At 30.4% G+C, this 22,923-nt stretch overlaps 1 protein-coding gene across 1 annotated transcript in view; it reads right to left on the reverse strand.

The window, feature by feature from the left end:
- The window catches only part of LOC129741325 (uncharacterized), a 43,587-nt gene that overhangs the window by 8,963 nt on the left and 11,701 nt on the right, over positions 1-22,923 (reverse strand). The window contains exon 2 of the mRNA XM_055733045.1: positions 2,567-4,061. Within this exon, the coding sequence (XP_055589020.1) occupies positions 2,567-3,091 (525 nt within the window). The 5' untranslated portion in view covers positions 3,092-4,061. The remainder of the gene's footprint in view (positions 1-2,566; positions 4,062-22,923) is intronic.

A 22,923-nucleotide genomic window follows, 5' to 3' on the forward strand; every position in this document is an offset into this window, starting at 1 on the left:
AGGCAACTTCCTCCTTTCACTGATTCGATACAAATGGGAAATGGGAGCTCCCATACAATTATATTTAAAAGCTCAAGTTCTAATCTAGCAGATGGTAACTGATTGGAAAAACAAATTGTACAGGGCAGAGTAAAAGAGTGCATGAAATGATTCTATGGTTTAAAAAAAACCCTTTTCACCTTCCAGAGGCGAATAAGAAGGGGGAAAAGGAGTTCGGCACTATATTTGTATATCTTGAGAAGAACCTATGGGGCTGTTCACAAATTACGTAAGCACATAGGGGGGGTGGGGGGGTTTCACATTTGCTTACGATCTCTTACTAGGGGGGTAGGGGGGGTTTCCAAAAATCTTACGTTAGAAATGTTACATTAAAATTCATCACAGCCATACGAAACCATATTACTCAGGATTTTTTACTCACTACCTATTTGTTGGTTAATTTTGATGTTATGTTATTTATCTTTGAATTATTCAAAAAATTCCAGGTTTATAAAACTTATAGAGAAACAATTCAAACCAACATGCCATCAAAAACACTAAATCACATTATTGAAAAAGGTCGTCTAAATCACATTATTAAAGAATTCGTCGCTTTTCGTTTTCCATCCTAACGATCTTTTCAATTGAGCAATTTATAGAAACAAAAAGGAAAATAGCGCCTTGGGACACCACGATTTGAGTCCATCATATTTCTAAAATGACTTCATCCAGAAAAAAACTTGAAAAATCAATGTAAGGCGCTTTAAAGAAAGAATTTCTGGACAGTTTTTTCAGTGATAGACACTACCAACTCTAAATTTTACAAACGATTTACCAAAAAAAATCCTAAAACTGAGATTTTAGATTAGTTGACAACGCGATTATCGTTAAACATTTTTTCCCCAATCCTAGTAGTAAAGAATCATATTATTTTCAAGATTTTTATGATTTTCAGGTAAAATTCATAACAATTTTTATGGAACCTTGTGCTAACCTGATCTCTCTTTTTTAAATCGGAATTTAGATTTTATATTGTTGATTGTGGAAATTTATTGAAAATTATTGTTACCCCAAACATGCTATGTCTTGAATAATGTTTTCTTTGATTGCTTATGACATTTCATCTGTTGTTTTGTATAGATTGTGCTTTTCAAATACAGTTTATTAATTTTACTTAAAAAGTGCTTTGCTTTGAAGCATGCATGTCACATTTTTAATATTTTCAAGCTATTCTTGAAAAAAACGTGTCAATTTCTCAAAGAATAAAAAACGTAAGATCTTACTAGGGGGGGAGGGGGGGGTTTTGAAAAATCTTACTTTGTCTTACCAGGGGGGGAGGGAGGGTTGAAAATTTCCAAAATCGTGCTTACGTAATTAGTGAACGGCCCCTATCCAACAAACGGAACCAAACTTGAAAGAAAAAGAATTCGAGTACAAAAATGTTTCCATTTTTTTAAATAAGAGAGCCGGGAACGGGGGAGGTTTTATCGCATAGTTTTTGAAACTTTTCAGATTGTAGAACCATATTTACCTGAAAGGATTTTTGACCTTTCCTTCTTCAGAGGAAAAACGGGAAAAAGGAAAGAATATACAGCTCGAAAACTCATCAAGCAAATGGAGTCAAATGTGAGATGTGATGTTATTTGGTTATGAAAAATGTTGTTATTTCAGTTCCTGAACTTTCCCCACACTGCAGAGGAGAAAGGAAAATAAAATCGAGTTCCTTATCAAATTTAAAACCATTATTGAGAATCAGTTTCAGTTCAAGTTTTCAAAAAAATTATTTCAAAGAATCTCATCTTTTTTGTATTCCGATATTAATTTGATAAGTGAGCTCTCATCATAAAGATATCGAAAATTTATTTATAGTGAATTTTTTTTCACACAATTTACTGATTTTTAGAAGGTGTAGCAAAGCACACCGGTCCAGCTTGTAATAAATAAAAATACAACGTTTTGAAAAAGAATTATACAATTTGCAATTCTTGTATCGGCTCTGATTTTTACTTTGATTTTCAATTTTGTATTTGAATTTTATTTGTAAATTGTTTCTAAATTTTTTTTTTTAATTACCTATTTGTAAATATCATCTATTTGTTTATCTTTGAATTTTTCCAAAACAGAGAATTTTATTTGGTGATAGAGTTATTAAATAAATTTCGTATTGAATTTTGCATTTAACAGCTCTGATCAGAGTTTACATTTTTCTTGAGAAGTAGTCAAAGAAGTCAAGCTAAGCTAACCTTACAGTCCGCTTCATCTTTTTTTTCTGAACGCTTTGCAGTTTTGAGCAAAGTTGTATCCAGAAAAATTTAGCGAAATAGTGCGAATTTTATGGGAAAAATCCAAAAAAAAACTCATCAATCTCCGCACAATGTTTCGAAATTTTATATTCAAAATTTCATATCAAAACCCACGTAACTTAGACTTGGAAATTCCTGGAAATTCAAAATAAAATGTGCCATTCTGACGTACGTTAATGGTACAAAAATACATAAAGGTAAAAAATCAACATCTCAAAGACTTTTTAAAAGCACGATTTTTTTCTTATTCATTTCATTAAAATGTTGGTAAAAAGACAACTTACTTGTATTGCACTAACTATCAGCAAACTCCACGGTGCGGTCCAGGGACAGCACTGACACAGCTTAACGAGCACTGCTTTAGCATCCTTCCGTTTCCGCCGCTTCCGGTTGTTCCGGACAAACTTATCAACCACTTTGGCATCGCACTGAGATTTTGCTTTTCCACCGACACTTTTTTTGCTGGGTGATCGAGGCTTACTTTTCCTATGACTACTAGATTCACTGGCACTACTTGTCCTTTTATCCGGTTGTCCCTTTTCCAGGTCGATTGAATAGATCTTTGGCTTGCCGGACACCGGAGGACAACAGAGAAGTTCATTTTCCACACTAGATTCACTTTCACTTTCCTTCCGGAGGAACGGTTCCGAGGGGTCTTCACTTAGCGGGGTTTTCCCGTCATCTGGTTTTGGATGTTCCAGTCTCTCGTTCTCGCTCCAGGCCTCGTTTCCGGGTAAGCCTAGAGCCGTTGAGAGCACGTTCTGGCTCGTGCTTGACGCCGGAACAACGCGAGATTTTTGCTTTTCCATTACGAAGCTGTGACGAAAATCTTCGGAATTGACCTACTAAGAATTCGTTTGCGCTTGTTCGATGCGCAATCTGCCACATTCGCTATCTAATCAGCGTCGCCGCGCGCCTTCGAATGCAAAGTTTGATTAGTCGGTTCAGAGCCATTGTGAGGCGCTTAAATAATAATAAGTAGCATTGCTAGCTGTCGATAATGGCGGCTAAACCAAACAGTCTGGTGAATTCGCTGACAGTGACTAAATTAACATGCATTCTGTCACCTTTTTTACCTCCAGCAGCCGTTTTCCCCCTCTTTAGTACGACAAAGCGTTACATTTACACAAAGAGCATGGCTAAGTTCTTGCCTTTTTAGCGTGAAGGGCTGCCAAGGTCTTAGCTCACCAATCAATTAATCTCGCAACCGATAATTGGTTCTTTTGTTACCGGGAATCATTCAATGATGCTGCTGATCAATCAGCTGATGATTCGACGTTTTCTGCCTCAATGAAAAAGCGGGCGTGAACTTGAAATTCTTCACGAACGGGAACGGGAAAATTTGAATGTTTACATTTTGCTATTCCACCCACTTCTCGAGGTCGATGAATTTGTTTACTCGTTCCAGATCCAGCTTCCGAGAGCGAATTCGATTCCGTTAAACTATCTATGTCATAAGAAATCCAATTAGGACTAATCGTCGATCGTTTATCTAAAGATGATTCACTGGAGAATTCCTTCGCGTGGACCTGAGATGACTAGACTATTGATTAGCGAGAGTGCAGGTACTAACTCTGAGGCCACTGAGGGACTTGGTTCAAGCAGCCACCACCGTTAAATAAACTTAGCCGAGATTCGCGAACTAAGATAACCTTGTGACTGTGAGGTGATTCAATGTGCGCGGCTTTGATTGATCTCCTCTAGAGGGTGCAGCTCGCATCAGCAGCTTCATGACTGTTTACATCGTTCCATGATCGGTTTCACTACACCGGAGATTGCCTGTAAATCAGACGAAAAATATAAACAAAATTAGTTCAGTGTACATTATTTCGTTGGCTTCAAATAATCGAGTAAAATTCAAATCAGCAATGTGGTCAAAGGGCAAGAACCGTGAAATAGTCCATAATCATCTCTGTTGACCCGAATTGTATCTCCCATATATTTCATTATCATCGGCTTTGTTTCAACTAACTGATAATTTCCAGCCGAATGTCGCGTGCTTCTCAGAAATAGCAATCAGAAGAAGCTCCGAAAAAAAATGTCATTCCGTGAATCTCGGATTAAGACATCCAAGGAAAAAAAACCGCCAAATAAATGGCGGTATTCATCGCCATATCGTGATCATGTCATGAATGACTTAACCCATGTCGGAACGCCACAAAAACTAACCATTCATCAGCGGATGAAAAAAGTAGAAAAAAATAAGCAGCAGTTCAGATTGAGGAATCGCTCCCGCCAAATTGCCCGGGTCGTCTCAATGTCTGCAAGGAAAATAAACAACGTATCGACAACTTGTTATTACTTTTATCCAGTTGAGCTGATCACACCCAAATACTCTTGTTGAGAGAAATGACAACACATCGCCTTAAATCAGTTTGTAGATGGTCAAGATGGGAAAAATCCGTCAACGGAGTGACCGCTGTTGACGTTTATGGAGTGCGAATCATACTTCTGTGTGGTGCTGATAATTAAGTTCACTTGTAATAAAGACAATGTATGATCCTTGTAGGTGATCATAAAAAACGCACCTTAACCTTGATCTAGGTTGAATCATGAAGTGATGGAAACAATTGTTGCAATCAACCTTTTCTTGTAAACAACATTCTTTTAAATTTTTATCACTTTGTGTAATTTTTAAAAATTATTTAAACAATTTTTTTATATTTGCAATATTTGTATTTTTGGTGTTATCTTTGTATCATTTTTGTGAAATATTTCCCGAGTAAACTTCGATGCCGCAATTGATAGCAATCAGTGACCAAAACGAGCAATCAATACCAAAATGATAGCATCAAAGGATCAATACGTCGAAATATGATGCCAAACCAATGCCCAAATGATGCATTGATACCTGAATGAAAGCATTTTATTTATTTTTTAATTTAATCATTTATTTTTCATTTGAAGGCTCATTTGCTGTGAAGCCTAAGGAGCCGAGTTATGTTTTATGTTTTTCAGACGGGAATCCTTTTCCTGGTAAACGGTTCGGTTGAGGTGTTCCATCTTGCCATAGAAAGCTATCCTCGATCAGGTGATGTTTTGTAGTGGGAAACCATCGTCGAAACTCGTAGATCAAAGCTTCAGAAATTGTTCAACCGCAAACAAACAAGATAGGATAGAAGTAGGAAAGTTTGAAAAAAGGTTGAATCAATAGGAATTAACTTTTTGATAATATAGATGCTGTTGTTCTGGAGAAGAAGACATTATTTCTGAATAATCTTGAATCAACGACCTTATTGCGTTGGGAATGTTCATCACAATTGAAAAATGAAAGCATTATTTGATCTTATAATTTCCATAGTAGCAAAACAAGGTATTGATGATACCTTATTATTTTGAAAAAAAAAAAAAAATTTTTTTTAAGCGTTGAAATTTAAACAAACAAACAAGGAACTCAGCATAGTGAGGGATTACTTCGTTTTGATTTCTCTACCATAGCTAAACTAGGCTTCGTTAAGGTATCATCGAATCGATAAAAAATTAACAAGTAAAATCAACTCTACGATCTTGGTTTCACTGTTCGTTTTTGATACCTCGTTTAGCCAATAGTTTTAAGGGCACAGCGATGCCAATTTTTGCACTTATTGAACACCAAAAAGTGGCAACATTATGATCTCAAAAATTGTGTTAACAGTTTATCACCGCTGGTTTATGATTTTAATTTAATGATTAATGGCATTTCGGTGAATTATACATTCTAATAGGAAGAATTTCAAATGAAAGTAATGAAAATTATAGACGGATAGATTAGATTAGGAAGCATGAAAGGTGTTGAAAATGAGCCAAGAGCGTGATTTGAGAAAACTTCTTGCCGCACAAGACCATTTGTCCCACATCGTATTATTGTCTAGAAGAAGCAAAGTCGATAGGCTGACTTTGCATTGATCTATACAATGATACATGGATGGATCGAAGCACGTGTTTTTCGTACCCCGATCGGACAAAAGGAAATGTACGGCCGGCTCAGATGAAGTTTTCTATTGCGAGAGCTGGTTCGATCGATGTGTAAGCTGTTTTCGGGTGTTCGTTGTTTGCACGGCGACGCTACTACTTTATTGTTTCGCGCACTTTGAGTAACCGTCAACGTCCCTATTTGTTAAGCCATGCACATCAATTAGTGAACTGCATTTTTATTTCCCCATATTTCCCCCCCTTTTTCTTTGCCAATTGATTTTGGGTTAACAGCTTACACATCGATCGAACCAGCTCTCGCAATAGAAAACTTCATCTGAGCCGGCCGTACATTTCCTTTTGTCCGATCGGGGTACGAAAAACACGTGCTTCGATCCATCCATGTATCATTGTATAGATCAATGCAAAGTCAGCCTATCGACTTTGCTTCTTCTAGACAATAATACGATGTGGGACAAATGGTCTTGTGCGGCAAGAAGTTTTCTCAAATCACGCTCTTGGCTCATTTTCAACACCTTTCATGCTTCCTAATCTAATCTATCCGTCTATAATTTTCATTACTTTCATTTGAAATTCTTCCTATTAGAATGTATAATTCACCGAAATGCCATTAATCATTAAATTAAGATCTCAAAAATTGTTTCTAAACAAAAGCTAAAGGAGGCACCATTAAAGTTTCAGTGAAACCTGCACTTGGCATATCACACCCAGGTATCCTTATATGAAAAGCGAGACCCAAATTTTGACATTGTGACACCTTTATTCCGGCAAAATGAAACCAAATTTTAATTTCAAAGCATGATAGAAAAATAAGGTATGAAAGTGTCATTTGTCATTTTTGTGTAATTTTTTTTGCAATTTTATGCCATTTTGTGTCATTTTTGTAGGTCTGTTTTTGAATCATTTTTGTGTCATTTTTTTGAGTCAGTTTTGTATAATTTTTTTGTCATTTTTAACTAATGTTTGTGTAATGTTTCGTGTAATTTTTGTGTTTTTTGAGTCATTTTGTGTCAGTTCTGTATGATTTTTGCGTCATTTTAGTGTAATTTTTTGTGTAATGTTTCGTGTATTTTTTGGTATTTTTTTCACGTTAGTTTTGTGTGACTTTTTGGTGATCTTTGTGTAATTTTTGTGTCTTTTTAATGTCACTTCTGTGTTAATTTTTTGCCATTATTGTGTTATTTTTGTGTAATTTTAAAACAATTTTTGTGTCATTTTTTTTGTTTTTTTTTTGTGTGAATTTTTTGTGTAATTTTTGTGTAATTTTAATGTCATTTTTGTGTCATTTCTGTTTAATTTTTGTGACATTTTAGTGTCATTTTTTTGTCATCTTTGTGTAATTTTTGTGTCATCTTTGTGTCATCTTTGTGTCATCTTTGTGTCATCTTTGTGTCATCTTTGTGTCATTTTTGTGTCATTTTTGTGTCATTTTTGTGTCATTTTTGTGTCATTTTTGTGCCATTTTTGTGCCATTTTTGAGTCATTTTTGTGCCATTTTTGTGACATTTTTGTGTAATTTTTGTGTCATTTTTGTGTCATTTTTGTGACATTTTGTGTCATTTTTGTTTAATTTTGTGACATTTTAGTGTCATTTTTTTGTCATCATTGTGTCATTTTTGCGTAATTTTTGTGTCAATTTTGTATATTTTTTGTGAAATGTTCGTTTCATTTTCGTGTAATTTTCACATGAGTTTCGTGTGATGTTTGTTTAATTTTTGTGTCATTTTTGGGTAAATTTATTCCCATTATTGTGTAATTTTTGTGTAGCTTTAATACGATTTTTGTGAAAAATTTGTGTAATTTTTGTGCCATTTTTGTGTCATTTTTGTGTCATTTTTGTGTTATTTTTGTGTCATTTTTGTGTCATTTTGTGTACCTTTTGTGTCATTTTTGTTTCATTTTTGTGTAATCTTTGTGTCACATTTGTGTTATTTTTGTTTAATTTTTGTATCATTCTTGTCATTTTTGTGTCATTCTTGTCATTTTTGTGTCATTTTTGTGTCATTTTTGTGTCATTTTTGTGTCAATTTTGTGTCATTTTTGTGCCATTTTCGTGTCATTTTTGTGTCGTTTTTGTGACATTTTTGTGTCAATTTTGTGTCATTTTTGTGTCATTTATATGCAATTTTTATGCAATTTTGTGTCATTCTTGTAGGTATCATTTTCATATCATTTGATGATCATTTTTGTCACTTTTGTGTAATTTTTTATGTCATTTTTGTTTAATTTTTATGTAATTTTTGTATCATTTTTGTATCATTTTTGTGTCATTTTTGTGTCATTTTTGTGTAATTTTTGCGTAATTTTTGTGTAATTTTTGTGTAATTTTTGTGTAATTTTTGTGTTATTTTTGTATATTTTTGTGTATTTTTTGTGTAATTTTTTGTAATTTTTTGTAATTTTTGTGTCATTTTTGTGTAATTTTTGTGTAATTTTTGTGTAATTTTTGTGTAATTTTTGTGTAATTTTTGTGTAATTTTTGTGTAATTTTTGTGTAATTTTTGTGTAATTTTTGTGTCACTTTTGTGACATTTTTGTGTCATTTTTGTGTCATTTTTTGTGTCATTTTTGTGTCATTTTTGGGTCATTTTTGTGTCATTTTTGTGTAATTTTTGTGTGATTTTTGTGTCATTTTTGTGTCACTTTTTTGTCATTTTTGTGTCATTTTTGTGTCATTTTTGTGTCATTTTTGTGCCATTTTTGTGTTACTTTTGTGACATTTTTGTGACATTTTTGTGTCATTTTTGTGTTATTTTTGTGTCATTTTTGTGTCATTTTGTGTACCTTTTGTGTCATTTTTGTGACATTTTTGTGTAATTTTTTGGTCATTTTTGTGTCATTTTTGTGTCATGTATCAATTTTGTGTCATTTTTGTGTCATTTTTGTGTCTCTTCTGGGTCATTTCAGAGTCATTTTTGGGTCATTTCAGAGTCATTTTTATATCATGTTTGTGTCATTTTTTTTTTCATTTATGTGCCAATTTTGTGTCATTTTTATGCAATTTTGTGTCATTCTTGTTGGTAACATTTTCAAATCATTTGATTATCTTTTTTGTCATTTTTGTGTCATTTTTGTGTCATTTTCGTGTCATTTTTGTGTCATTTTTGTGTCATTTTTGTGTCATTTTCGTGTTATTTTTGTGTCATTTTTGTGTCATTTTTGTGTCATTTTTGTGTCATTTTTGTGTCATTTTTGTGACATTTTTGTATCATTTTTGTGTCATTTTTGTGTCATTTTCGTGTCATTTTTGTGTCATTTTTGTGTAATTTTTGTGTTATTTTTGTGTCGTTTTTGTGTAATTTTTGTGTAATTTTTGTGTCGTTTTTGTGTCATTTTTGTGTCATTTTTGTGTCGTTTTTGTGTCGATTTTTCTAACAGTTTTTGTAACAGTTTTTGTAACAGTTTTTGTGTCATTTTTGTGTCATTTCACTGTCATTTTTGTGAAATTTTTGTGTCATTTTCGTGTCATTGTTGTGTCATTTTTGTGTCATTTTTGTATCATTTTTGTGTCATTTTTGTGTCATTTTTGTGTCATTTATGTGCCAAATTTGTGTCATTTTTATGCAATTTTGTGTCAATCTTGTTGGTAACATTTTCATATCATTTGATTATCATTTTTGTTTCATTTTTTTGTCATTTTTGTGTCATTCTTGTGTCATTTTTGTGTCATTTACGTGTTATTTTTGTTTCATTTCTGTGTAATATTTGTGTCATTTTTGTGTCATTTTTGTATCATTTTTGTGTCATTTTTGTGTCATTTCAGTGTCCTTTTTGTGAAATTTTTGTGTCATTTTTGTATCATTTTTGTGTCATTTTTGTGTCATTTATGTGCCAATTTTGTGTCATTTTTATGCAATTTTGTGTCATTCTTGTTGGTAACATTTTCATATCATTTGATTATCATTTTTGTTTAATTTTTTTGTCATTTTTGTGTCATTCTTGTGTCATTTTTGTGTCATTTTCGTGTTATTTTTGTGTCATTTTCGTGTTATTTTTGTGTCATTTTTGTGTAATATTTGTGTCATTTTTGTGTCATTTTTGTAACATTTTTGAGTCATTTTTGTGTCATTTTTGTGTAATTTTGTGTCATTTTTGGTCATTTTTGTGTCATTTTTGTGTCATTTTTGTGTCATTTTTGTGTCATTTTTGTGTCATTTTTGTGTCATTTTTGTGTCATTTTTGTGTCATTTTTGTGTCATTTTTGTGTCATTTTTGTGTCATTTTTGTGTCATTTTTGTGTCATTTTTGTGTCATTTTTGTGTCATTTTTGTGTCATTTTTGTGTCATTTTTGTGTCATTTTTGTGTCATTTTTGTGTCATTTTTGTGTCATTTTTGTGTCATTTTTGTGTCATTTTTGTGTCATTTTTGTGTCATTTTTGTGTCACTTTTGTGTCATTTTTGTATCATTTTTTTTATCATTTTTGTGTAATTTTTGTGTAATGTAAGTGTATTTTTTATGAAATTTTTGTGTTATTTTGGTGTATTTTCTGTTAAATGCATGTCGTAATGTTTTATTTACGGCAAATCAGTCCAATTAGTTTTTATAAACGACGTTTATTTTATTCCGACGTTTCGGTGTCTATTAACACCTTCATCAGGGATCAAAGTTGTCGTTTATTACTTGTTTTTTGTAAAAACGTACTGTCCGGATTATTTGGTGTAGAATCAATTTGAAATTCAAAATTTAAATATATCTCCAAACTTTCTATGAAAAGCACTGTTGTGTACTTTCAGGCGGTACTACTGTTTTGCAAAACAGTAGTACCGCCTGAAAGTACACAACAGTGCTTTTCATAGAAAGTTTGGAGATATATTTAAATTTTGAATTTCAAATTGATTCTACACCAAATAATCCGGACAGTACGTTTTTACAAAAAACAAGTAATAAACGACAACTTTGATCCCTGATGAAGGTGTTAATAGACACCGAAACGTCGGAATAAAATAAACGTCGTTTATAAAAACTAATTGGACTGATTTGCCGTAAATAAAACACTAAATCATACAGTCGACATCTTCAAAATCAACGCATGTCGTAATTTTTGTTAACTTTTTATTTAATTTTGTGCAATCTTTGTGTAATTTTTGTATAATTTTTTGTGCATTTTTTTTACATTATGTGCAAGTATTGTGTAATTTTTTAGGTTTTTTTTTTTGTTTAATTTTTGTTTTATTTTTGTGCTATTATTGTGTCAGTTTTGTGTATTTTTTGTGTAATTTTTGTGTTATTTATGAGTAATTTAGCTTTAATTTTTTAAGTTTTTGTTTAATTTTTGTGCCTTTTTTGTATTATTTTTGTATTACTTTTTTGTCATTTTTGTGTCATTTTTTTGTCATTTTTGTGTCATTTTTGTGTCATTTTTGTGTCATTTTATGTCAGTTTTGTATCATTATTAGGTCATTTTGGTGTACTTTTTGTTTAATTCTTTTTGGAATTTTTGTGTTACTTTTGTGTAATTTTTGTGTAAGTTTTGTGTAATTTCTACGTATGTTTTGTGTAATTTTTGTGTTTTTTTTTGCATAATTTTGGTTTAAATGTTGGTTTAAATTTTGTTTAAATTTTGTTTAATTTTTGTTTAATTTTTGTCATTTTTGTCATTTTTGTCGTTTTTGTCATTTTTGTCATTTTTGTCATTTTTGTCATTTTTGTCATTTTTGTCATTTTTGTCATTTTTGTCATTTTTGTCATTTTTGTCATTTTTGTCATTTTTGTCATTTTTGTCATTTTTGTCATTTTTGTCATTTTTGTCATTTTTGTCATTTTTGTCATTTTTGTCATTTTTGTCATTTTTGTCATTTTTGTCATTTTTGTCATTTTTGTCATTTTTGTCATTTTTGTCATTTTTGTCATTTTTGTCATTTTTGTAATTTTTGTAATTTTTGTAATTTTTGTAATTTTTGTTATTTATGTAATTTTTGTAATTTTTGTAATTTTTGTAATTTTTGTAATTTTTGTAATTTTTGTAATTTTTGTCATTTTTGTCATTTTTGTCATTTTTGTCATTTTTGTCGTTTTTGTCATTTTTGTCATTTTTGTCATTTTTGTCATTTTTGTCATTTTTGTCATTTTTGTCATTTTTGTCACTTTTGTCATTTTTGTCATTTTTGTCATTTTTGTCATTTTTGTCATTTTTGTCATTTTTGTCATTTTTGTCATTTTTGTCATTTTTGTCATTTTTGTCATTTTTGTCATTTTTGTCATTTTTGTCATTTTTGTCATTTTTGTCATTTTTGTCATTTTTGTCATTTTTGTCATTTTGTCATTTTTGTCATTTTGTCATTTTTGTCATTTTTGTCATTTTTGTCATTTTTGTCATTTTTGTCATTTTTGTCATTTTTGTCATTTTTGTCATTTTTGTCATTTTTGTCATTTTTGTCATTTTTGTCATTTTTGTCATTTTTGTCATTTTTGTCATTTTTGTCATTTTTGTCATTTTTGTCATTTTTGTCATTTTTGTCATTTTTGTCATATTTGTCATATTTGTCATTTTTGTCATTTTTGTCATTTTTGTCATTTTTGTCATTTTTGTCATTTTTGTCATTTTTGTCATTTTTGTCATTTTTGTCATTTTTGTCATTTTTGTCATTTTTGTCATTTTTGTCATTTTTGTCATTTTTGACATTTTTGTCATTTTTGTAATTTTTGTCATTTTGGCATTTTTGTCATTTTTGTCATTTTTGTCATTTTTGTCATTTTTGTCATTTTTGTCATTTTTGTCATTTTTGTCATTTTTGTCATTTTTGTCATTTTTGTCATTTTTGTCATTTTTGTCTTTTTTGTCATTTTTGTCATTTTTGTCATTTTTGTCATTTTTGTCATTTTTGTCATTTTTGTCATTTTTGTCATTTTTGTCATTTTTGTCATTTTTGTCATTTTTGTCATTTTTGTCATTTTTGTCATTTTTGTCATTTTTGTCATTTTTGTCATTTTTGTCATTTTTGTCATTTTTGTCATTTTTGTCATTTTTGTCATTTTTGTCATTTTTGTCATTTTTGTCATTTTTGTCATTTTTGTCATTTTTGTCATTTTTGTCATTTTTGTCATTTTTGTCATTTTTGTCATTTTTGTCATTTTTGTCATTTTTGTCATTTTTGTCATTTTTGTCATTTTTGTCATTTTTGTCATTTTTGTCATTTTTGTCATTTTTGTCATTTTTGTCATTTTTGTCATTTTTGTCATTTTTGTCATTTTTGTCATTTTTGTCATTTTTGTCATTTTTGTCATTTTTGTCATTTTTGTCATTTTTGTCATTTTTGTCATTTTTGTCATTTTGTCATTTTTGTCATTTTTGTCATTTTTGTCATTTTTGTCATTTTTGTCATTTTTGTCATTTTTGTCATTTTTGTCATTTTTGTCATTTTTGTCATTTTTGTCATTTTTGTCATTTTTGTCATTTTTGTCATTTTTGTCATTTTTGTCATTTTTGTCATTTTTGTCATTTTTGTCATTTTTGTCATTTTTGTCATTTTTGTCATTTTTGTCATTTTTGTCATTTTTGTCATTTTTGTCATTTTTGTCATTTTTGTCATTTTTGTCATTTTTGTCATTTTTGTCATTTTTGTCATTTTTGTCATTTTTGTCATTTTTGTCATTTTTGTCATTTTTGTCATTTTTGTCATTTTTGTCATTTTTGTCATTTTTGTCATTTTTGTCATTTTTGTCATTTTTGTCATTTTTGTCATTTTTGTCATTTTTGTCATTTTTGTCATTTTTGTCATTTTTGTCATTTTTGTCATTTTTGTCATTTTTGTCATTTTTGTCATTTTTGTCGTTTTGTCATTTTTGTCATATTTGTCATTTTTGTCATTTTTGTCATTTTTGTCATTTTTGTCATTTTTGTCATTTTTGTCATTTTTGTCATTTTTGTCATTTTTGTCATTTTTGTCATTTTTGTCATTTTTGTTATTTTTGTCATTTTTGTCATTTTTGTCATTTTTGTCATTTTTGTCATTTTTGTCATTTTTGTCATTTTTGTCATTTTTGTCATTGTTGTCATTTTTGTCATTTTTGTCATTTTTGTCATTTTTGTCATTTTTGTCATTTTTGTCATTTTTGTCATTTTTGTCATTTTTGTCATTTTTGTCATTTTTGTCATTTTTGTCATTTTTGTCATTTTTGTCATTTTTGTCATTTTTGTCATTTTTGTCATTTTTGTCATTTTTGTCATTTTTGTCATTTTTGTCATTTTTGTCATTTTTGTCATTTTTGTCATTTTTGTCATTTTTGTCATTTTTGTCATTTTTGTCATTTTTGTCATTTTTGTCATTTTTGTCATTTTTGTCATTTTTGTCATTTTTGTCATTTTTGTCATTTTTGTCATTTTTGTTATTTTTGTCATTTTTGTCATTTTTGTCATTTTTGTCATTTTTGTCATTTTTGTCATTTTTGTCATTTTTGTCATTTTTGTCATTTTTGTCATTTTTGTCATTTTTGTCATTTTTGTCATTTTTGTCATTTTTGTCATTTTTGTCATTTTTGTCATTTTTGTCATTTTTGTCATTTTTGTCATTTTTGTCATTTTTGTCATTTTTGTCATTTTTGTCATTTTTGACATTTTTGTCATTTTTGTCATTTTTGTCATTTGGCATTTTTGTCATTTTTGTCATTTTTGTCATTTTTGTCATTTTTGTCATTTTTGTCATTTTTGTCATTTTTGTCATTTTTGTCATTTTTGTCATTTTTGTCATTTTTGTCATTTTTGTCATTTTTGTCATTTTTGTCATTTTTGTCATTTTTGTCATTTTTGTCATTTTTGTCATTTTTGTCATTTTTGTCATTTTTGTCATTTTTGTCATTTTTGTCATTTTTGTCATTTTTGTCATTTTTGTCATTTTTGTCATTTTTGTCATTTTTGTCATTTTTGTCATTTTTGTCATTTTTGTCATTTTTGTCATTTTTGTCATTTTTGTCATTTTTGTCATTTTTGTCATTTTGTCATTTTTGTCATTTTTGTCATTTTTGTCATTTTTGTCATTTTTGTCATTTTTGTCATTTTTGTCATTTTTGTCATTTTTGTCATTTTTGTCATTTTTGTCATTTTTGTCATTTTTGTCATTTTTGTCATTTTTGTCATTTTTGTCATTTTTGTCATTTTTGTCATTTTTGTCATTTTTGTCATTTTTGTCATTTTTGTCATTTTTGTCATTTTTGTCATTTTTGTCATTTTTGTCATTTTTGTCATTTTTGTCATTTTTGTCATTTTTGTCATTGTTGTCATTTTTGTCATTTTTGTCATTTTTGTCATTTTTGTCATTTTTGTCATTTTTGTCATTTTTGTCATTTTTGTCATTTTTGTCATTTTTGTCATTTTTGTCATTTTTGTCATTTTTGTCATTTTTGTCATTTTTGTCATTTTTGTCATTTTTGTCATTTTTGTCATTTTTGTCATTTTTGTCATTTTTGTCATTTTTGTCATTTTTGTCATTTTTGTCATTTTTGTCATTTTTGTCATTTTTGTCATTTTTGTCATTTTTGTCATTTTTGTCATTTTTGTCATTTTTGTCATTTTTGTCATTTTTGTCATTTTTGTCATTTTTGTCATTTTTGTCATTTTTGTCATTTTTGTCATTTTTGTCATTTTTGTCATTTTTGTCATTTTTGTCATTTTTGTCATTTTTGTCATTTTTGTCAATTTTATGATTTTTGGCATTTTTGTCATTTTTGTCATTTTTGTCATTTTTGTCATTTTTGTCATTTTTGTCATTTTTGTCAATTTTATGATTTTTGTCATTTTTGTCATTTTTGTCATTTTTGTCATTTTTGTCATTTTTGTCATTTTTGTCATTTTTGTCATTTTTGTCATTTTTGTCATTTTTGTCATTTTTGTCATTTTTGTCATTTTTGTCATTTTTGTCATTTTTGTCATTTTTGTCATTTTTGTCATTTTTGTCATTTTTGTCATTTTTGTCATTTTTGTCATTTTTGTCATTTTTGTCATTTTTGTCATTTTTGTCATTTTTGTCATTTTTGTCATTTTTGTCATTTTTGTCATTTTTGTCATTTTTGTCATTTTTGTCATTTTTGTCATTTTTGTCATTTTTGTCATTTTTGTCATTTTTGTCATTTTTGTCATTTTTGTCATTTTTGTCATTTTTGTCGTTTTGTCATTTTTGTCATTTTTGTCATTTTTGTCATTTTTGTCATTTTTGTCATTTTTGTCATTTTTGTCATTTTTGTCATTTTTGTCATTTTTGTCATTTTTGTCATTTTTGTCATTTTTGTCATTTTTGTCATTTTTGTCATTTTTGTCATTTTTGTCATTTTTGTCATTTTTGTCATTTTTGTCATTTTTGTCATTTTTGTCATTTTTGTCATTTTTGTCATTTTTGTCATTTTTGTCATTTTTGTCATTTTTGTCATTTTTGTCATTTTTGTCATTTTTGTCATTTTTGTCATTTTTGTCATTTTTGTCATTTTTGTCATTTTTGTCATTTTTGTCATTTTTGTCATTTTTGTCATTTTTGTCATTTTTGTCATTTTTGTCATTTTTGTCATTTTTGTCATTTTTGTCATTTTTGTCATTTTTGTCATTTTTGTCATTTTTGTCATTTTTGTCATTTTTGTCATTTTTGTCATTTTTGTCATTTTTGTCATTTTTGTCATTTTTGTCATTTTTGTCATTTTTGTCATTTTTGTCATTTTTGTCGTTTTGTCATTTTTGTCATTTTTGTCATTTTTGTCATTTTTGTCATTTTTGTCATTTTTGTCATTTTTGTCATTTTTGTCATTTTTGTCATTTTTGTCATTTTTGTCATTTTTGTCATTTTTGTCATTTTTGTCATTTTTGTCATTTTTGTCATTTTTGTCATTTTTTTCATTTTTGCCATTGTTGTCATTTTTGTCGTGTTTGTAAAATTTGTTATTTTATTTTTGTAAAACTTTTAATTTTTGTAATTTTTGTTATTTTTGTTATTTTTTTAATTTTTGTAGTTTTTGAGTTTGCGATAATGCGGCATTTTCGATACAGTTATTCATTTTTTCAATTGTATTTCAGGTCGTCAAAACACTTAGTTGATGACAAAGTTGATTCGTCGAGCCGGAAACTTTCAAAATTCATATTTGAGATGGTCCAACCCACGAGAATGATATCAATTGATATTTTACGCTTGATTTTTCAATTAATTTGTTTTATGACTAAGACTAAACATGATGCCGCTTCTGAGATTATTGAAAAAATGGATCACATCTTGTTTCCATTATCCCCAGATAATCGGCGTGAAATGAAGTGACCTATTCCGAGTAGCTCAACTGGTTTGAGACCCTTCCAAATATTATTTTTATAAATTTGACCATCAGAGAAAATGTGCTCCGTTTCTACATAAAAGATTTGCATGCCAAAAAACGCCGGTGGCCAGCAAATATCCGGGCCAGCACGCGTTACGCACCGGTAAAGTTTGCCGGAAAATTTCACGATGTGTGCACAACATGTAGCTTCCCCGAAACTAACTGCCGATTGTGGCAATAAAAATTCTAAAAATATGCGCCAACGGCTTTTGATTCCATATTTTTTGTTAATGGACCGTGGCGATGATGGAAGGGAAGTTGTGTGAGATGAGCATGAGTAGCGAGCAGTCAGTCGGAGATGAAAGATGAGCCGGGCCTTCAAGTCCAACCAAGACAACAACGACTCGACTCGGCAGCGGAGTTTTGAGAAGACACGCAAGATTAGTGACGGTTTAATCCGTTCAAATCTACCTTAGCCGACTTAACGGATGGAATGGCAAATAAAACTCGAAGAGAAGGGATATTATCGTGAAACATTATGATGCGTGAACATGTGGGAGTCTTGTTCGCATAGTTTTCAGAATCGTGTAACGGCGAAGAAATTTAGTGAAAATTATGCGTAGCCACAGGGTAAACTTAGTTATTTACGACATTCTTGGTGACAGTTTTTCAAGGCAGATTATGAAACTTTCATCTGCATGGTAAATAAAAGGTATATTTCATCCATGTAGGGAAGTGAAGAATTCTGATCTGAAATATTAGGAATTCAGATTCAGATTGAAGATCAAACTATCAAGATGATTATTTCGTTGAGGAACTCAAGTTTCAAAAGATCGCATTCTTAAAATTTTGATTGTAAGTTCTATTTAAAATTTCTAACTTTCAACCAAAGCCAGTTTAAATAAATAAATCAGCTGATAATCTCAAAGTGAAAGTAGAATTTGGCTCTCTGGTAGAGTTTAAAAAAAAAAATAACCTTTATTTTTATTTAAAAGTAAAAATCATCCATAGGATTCTAATTATGAAACTGAATTTTGATGAAAAATATTTGCTGATATAGAAATATTTAAGAACCAAATAGACACTCAGAATTTAATCGGTGTCTAAAAAAATTTAAACAAATCCAGGAATAGGAATAGGAATTTTAGACCACAGGGAATCTAATTTGGCGTGGGAATGCATTCGGGTACCAGATGTTTCTGTGATTGTTTTGGATCTTTTCATGCTGTGTGGTAAGTCAAAGAAAAAAAGGGGGTTCCATTAAAACTTTGTGATAGGTTTTTTTTCCAATTTTATTTGGCATAACTCGAAAACTTATAAAGCTTATGGAGCAAAATATGGCATGTGACGTTTTTAGATACTTTAAATATTTGTAAGGTATTTTATGAGCCCTTCCCGCATTGGAAGGGAAAGCGTTTGGAAGTGTAATTCAAAGTAGTTCCCACATAAAAATTAAACTTAGGCCCATTTAATTTGTCCAAATGCTCGTGTATGGCGATTTTCTGTCAACAACAGATTCATTTGAGTCTTTCGTTTAACATACCAAAAAATTCGAACTTATTAAACACCCTGTATAAGAAGTGAGACGCCTTGTAACTTTTTCGAGCGCTTTCAAAAAAAAAATAAAATCTACTGTTACCCCTAATGGATTCATGGGATCATTTAACCTGCTTATGCAGTGGGAAGAGGCTTACTTATGCAAATGGAAATATGTGTTTTTCGTTATAAACAAGACATGTTGATCATGACTAAGTTTGTAGTGCATTCAAGCTTCAAGGTGTAGGATCCACTTACCCGAGCAGACTTTGATGCCTAAATCGATAGCAAACCGTAACCAAAATGAGCTATCAATACCAAAATGATGGCATAATTTACTATCATATTTTATCAGATGCCGAAATTAGGTTTCATTGAAGCATCAATTTGCAGAAAATCGATGGCAAACCAATACCAAAGTGAAGCATCAATGACAAAGGGATGGCACGATAAGGTATTGATTTTACTACGACTGCTGAAAAAGGCATCATTAAGGTTTCATTCACTTTTATGGATAAGAAAAGTTAGATCAAAATGATACCAAAATTAGGTAACCAATTTTCTGTGGTAGAAATATTTGCATAATTTAGTTAGAAATTTGGAATGATAGCAAAATTTGGCATCATTAAGTTATCCTCTATTGTCAAAATGTCAACGGGAAAAGAAAATTTTACAAAATTGAGTTTTGATTTATGAAATAGCAAAACGATTCCTCGTGGATTCGAAGAAAAATCCGAAACTTATATACCGTATCTGTACACAAAAACGATATTTTTTTTTGGTAGCTGACGAAATTTTCATTTAGTCAAAAAGCGCTGTCTGTATGTAATAAATTAATGAAAACAAATTATAAATTGGATGAAATATAACAAGTAAATCAACATATAATTTTGAATTTAGAATAATCTAAATTCAGAATAAATCTATTATTGCATTTTGTATTTCGACAAAGCAAAGAACAAATTTTGAAGATCCGGTTCGATTTTAGCAACACCCCAGAACACTATTTGTTGCCAAAATCGAACGGTTCAATCTGCCGTGATGTACCAAAGTAACGTATATTTAATTTTTTTTTTTTTAATAAAAAAAATCACTACCAACATAAAATACAACTTCTTAATTTGCTCGATTTTTTGTGGGCTATGCATCAGTTGATCGATTTTTTTTTTTTTGGTAGATGTCATATCGTGTAGCGTATTTTTAATTACAAATATCAAACTTTCTTTAAGATACGAACATAAAAATATAGAAAATCCACTTATCAATTACCACAAAAATATATATCACGGTGCCCCCCTGGACCGTTATTATAAAAAAAAAAGTGACCATCAAAACCAAGTATAGGGCTCGATTTCTTAGGTTATTCTACACCTCTGGGCAAATTTTCAAAAAAATCCCTAGTCGAATTTTCGAGAAATCTTGATTTGAAGTTTTTAGGTCTAAAAATCCAAACTTTATATATATAAATGAATTTCTGTCTGTCTGTCTTTCTGTCTGTTCCCTATACACTCAGAAACTACTGAACCGATTAACGTGAAACTTGGCAGATGGGGGTATTGGAGGCCGGGGAAAGTTCCTATTATGGTGTGGGACCCCCTCCCTAACAGGAAGGGGGGGGGGGGGGGCTCCCAAACAAAAGACAATTTTTTGCATAACTCGAGAACCAATCAAGCAAATGGTATCAAAATTGGCATGTGGTGGTATTTGGGAACGGAGAATATTTCAATGAATATTAGGTACCCCTCTTTCCTCTCAGTGTGGTGATAGAAAGGGGGGAGGGGGAATACCTTACAATTTTTTATATAACTCGAAAACTATTCAAGATATTGGATCCAAATTTGGCATGGGAAGGTATTTGGATACGAAAAATATTTCTATGATTCTTTTAAACCCCTCCCTCTTTACAGTAGGGAGATATAAAGGGGGGAGGAGCCCTCTTTTTAATTTTTACAAAGCTCAAATACTAATCAAGCAAATGGAACCAAATTTGGCGTTGGCGGATATTTGGGAACGTGATATGTTCTAATGATTGTTTGAGACCCCTTCCTTCTTCCAGCGGGGAGAAAGGAAAGAGGGAGGGAAGGTTCCATAAATTTTTTATTGCATAACTCTAGAACTACAACAGCAAATGGAACCAAATTTTTCATGGAACGATATTTGAGTACGAGAAATGCTTTTTTGAATATTTGGTATCTCTCAATCCTTCAAAAAGGTGGATGAAATGGGGGAGAAGAGATTTCGCTTACAATTTTCAGTATAACTGAAGATCTGATCGAGCAAATTTGAACCACATTTGGCATGTTTGGGTATTTGGATACGATAAACGTTTCTATTATAAATAAAAGCCCCACCGATTTTTCAGCGGAAAGCTATAAAGGGTTAAGGGGGCTACCATACATTTTTTTGCATAACTCGAGAATTAATAGAGCAAATGAAATTAAATTTGGTATCCAAAATTTGTTGAGTAGAAAAAATACTTTTATATTTCTCACTCCTCCATTCAAAGGGGCGACTGGAAGGGGGTTGGTAGTTCCTTTCAAGTTTATGCATAACTCAAGAACATATCACTCAAGAATTTACATCGCAAATAAAACCAAATTTGGCATGGGATGGTATTTTAATAAGAGAATTTTTTTTATGTCAAACAATTCCTTTCTTGCAGTGGGATAATAGAATTGGAAATAAAGGAAGGGACGAGGAAAGATGACATTTAACTTTTTTTTTTACAAAATCCGAGAAATGGACAAAACTTAACATGGAAAACCATTTTGGAATGGTTTTATGATTATCTGACACACCATCCTCCTTTCAGTGAGTAGGTACATAGGAGGAGGGAGGTGAACCCAATACAATTTTTTTTAACATAACTATAGCATAATTTATGCATTAATTTATGCTATAGCATAAATTGAGAACTTATGTTAAAAAAATTGTATTGGGTTCACCTCCCTCCTCCTATGTACCTACTCACTGAAAGGAGGATGGTGTGTCAGATAATCATAGAATCATACCAAAATGGTTTTCCATGTTAAGTTTTGTCCATTTCTCGGATTTTGTTTAAAAAAAATTTAAATGTCAGCTTTCCTCTTCCCTTCCTTTATTTCCAATTCTATCATCCCACTGCAAGAAAGGAATTGTTTGACATAAAAAAATTCTCTTATTAAAAAACCATCCCATGCCAAATTTGATTTTATTTGCGATGTAAATTCTTGAGTTATGCATAAACTTGAAAGGAACTACCAACCCCCTTCCATTCGCCCCTTTGAATGGAGGAGTGAGAAATATAAAAGTATTTTTTCTACTCAACAAATTTTGGATACCAAATTTAATTTCTTTTGCTCTATTAATTCTCGAGTTATGCAAAAAAATGTATGGTAGCCCCCTTCCCCTTTTATATCTTTCCGCTGAAAAAATCGGTGGAGCTTTTATTTATAATAGAAACATTTCTCGTATCCAAATACCCAAACATGCCAAATGTGGTTCAAATTTGCTCGATCAGATCTTCAGTTATACTGAAAATTGTAAGCGAAATCTCTTCTCCCCCTTTTCATCCACCTTTTTGAAGGATTGAGGAATACAAAATATTCAAAGAAGCATTTCTCGTACCCAAATATCGTTCCATGCAAAATTTGGTTCCATTTGCTGTTGTAGTTCTAGAGTTATGCAATAAAAAATTTATGGAACTTCCCTCCCTATTTCCTTTCTCCCCGCTGGAAGAAGGAAGGGGTTTCAAACAATCATTAGAACATATCACGTTCCCAAATATCCGCCCACGCCAAATTTGATTCCATTTGCTTGATTAGTATTTGAGTTATGTAAAAATTAAAAAGAGGGCCTCTCCCCCCTTTATATCTTCCTACTGTAAAGAGGGAGGGGTTTAAAATAATCATAGAAATATTTTTCGTATCCAAATACCTTCCCATGCCAGATTTGGTTCCAAAATATTGATTAGTTTTCGAGTTATATGA

The sequence above is a fragment of the Uranotaenia lowii genome, chromosome 2, assembly GCF_029784155.1.
Source record: "Uranotaenia lowii strain MFRU-FL chromosome 2, ASM2978415v1, whole genome shotgun sequence".
NCBI classification, from domain to species: Eukaryota; Metazoa; Arthropoda; class Insecta; order Diptera; family Culicidae; genus Uranotaenia; species Uranotaenia lowii.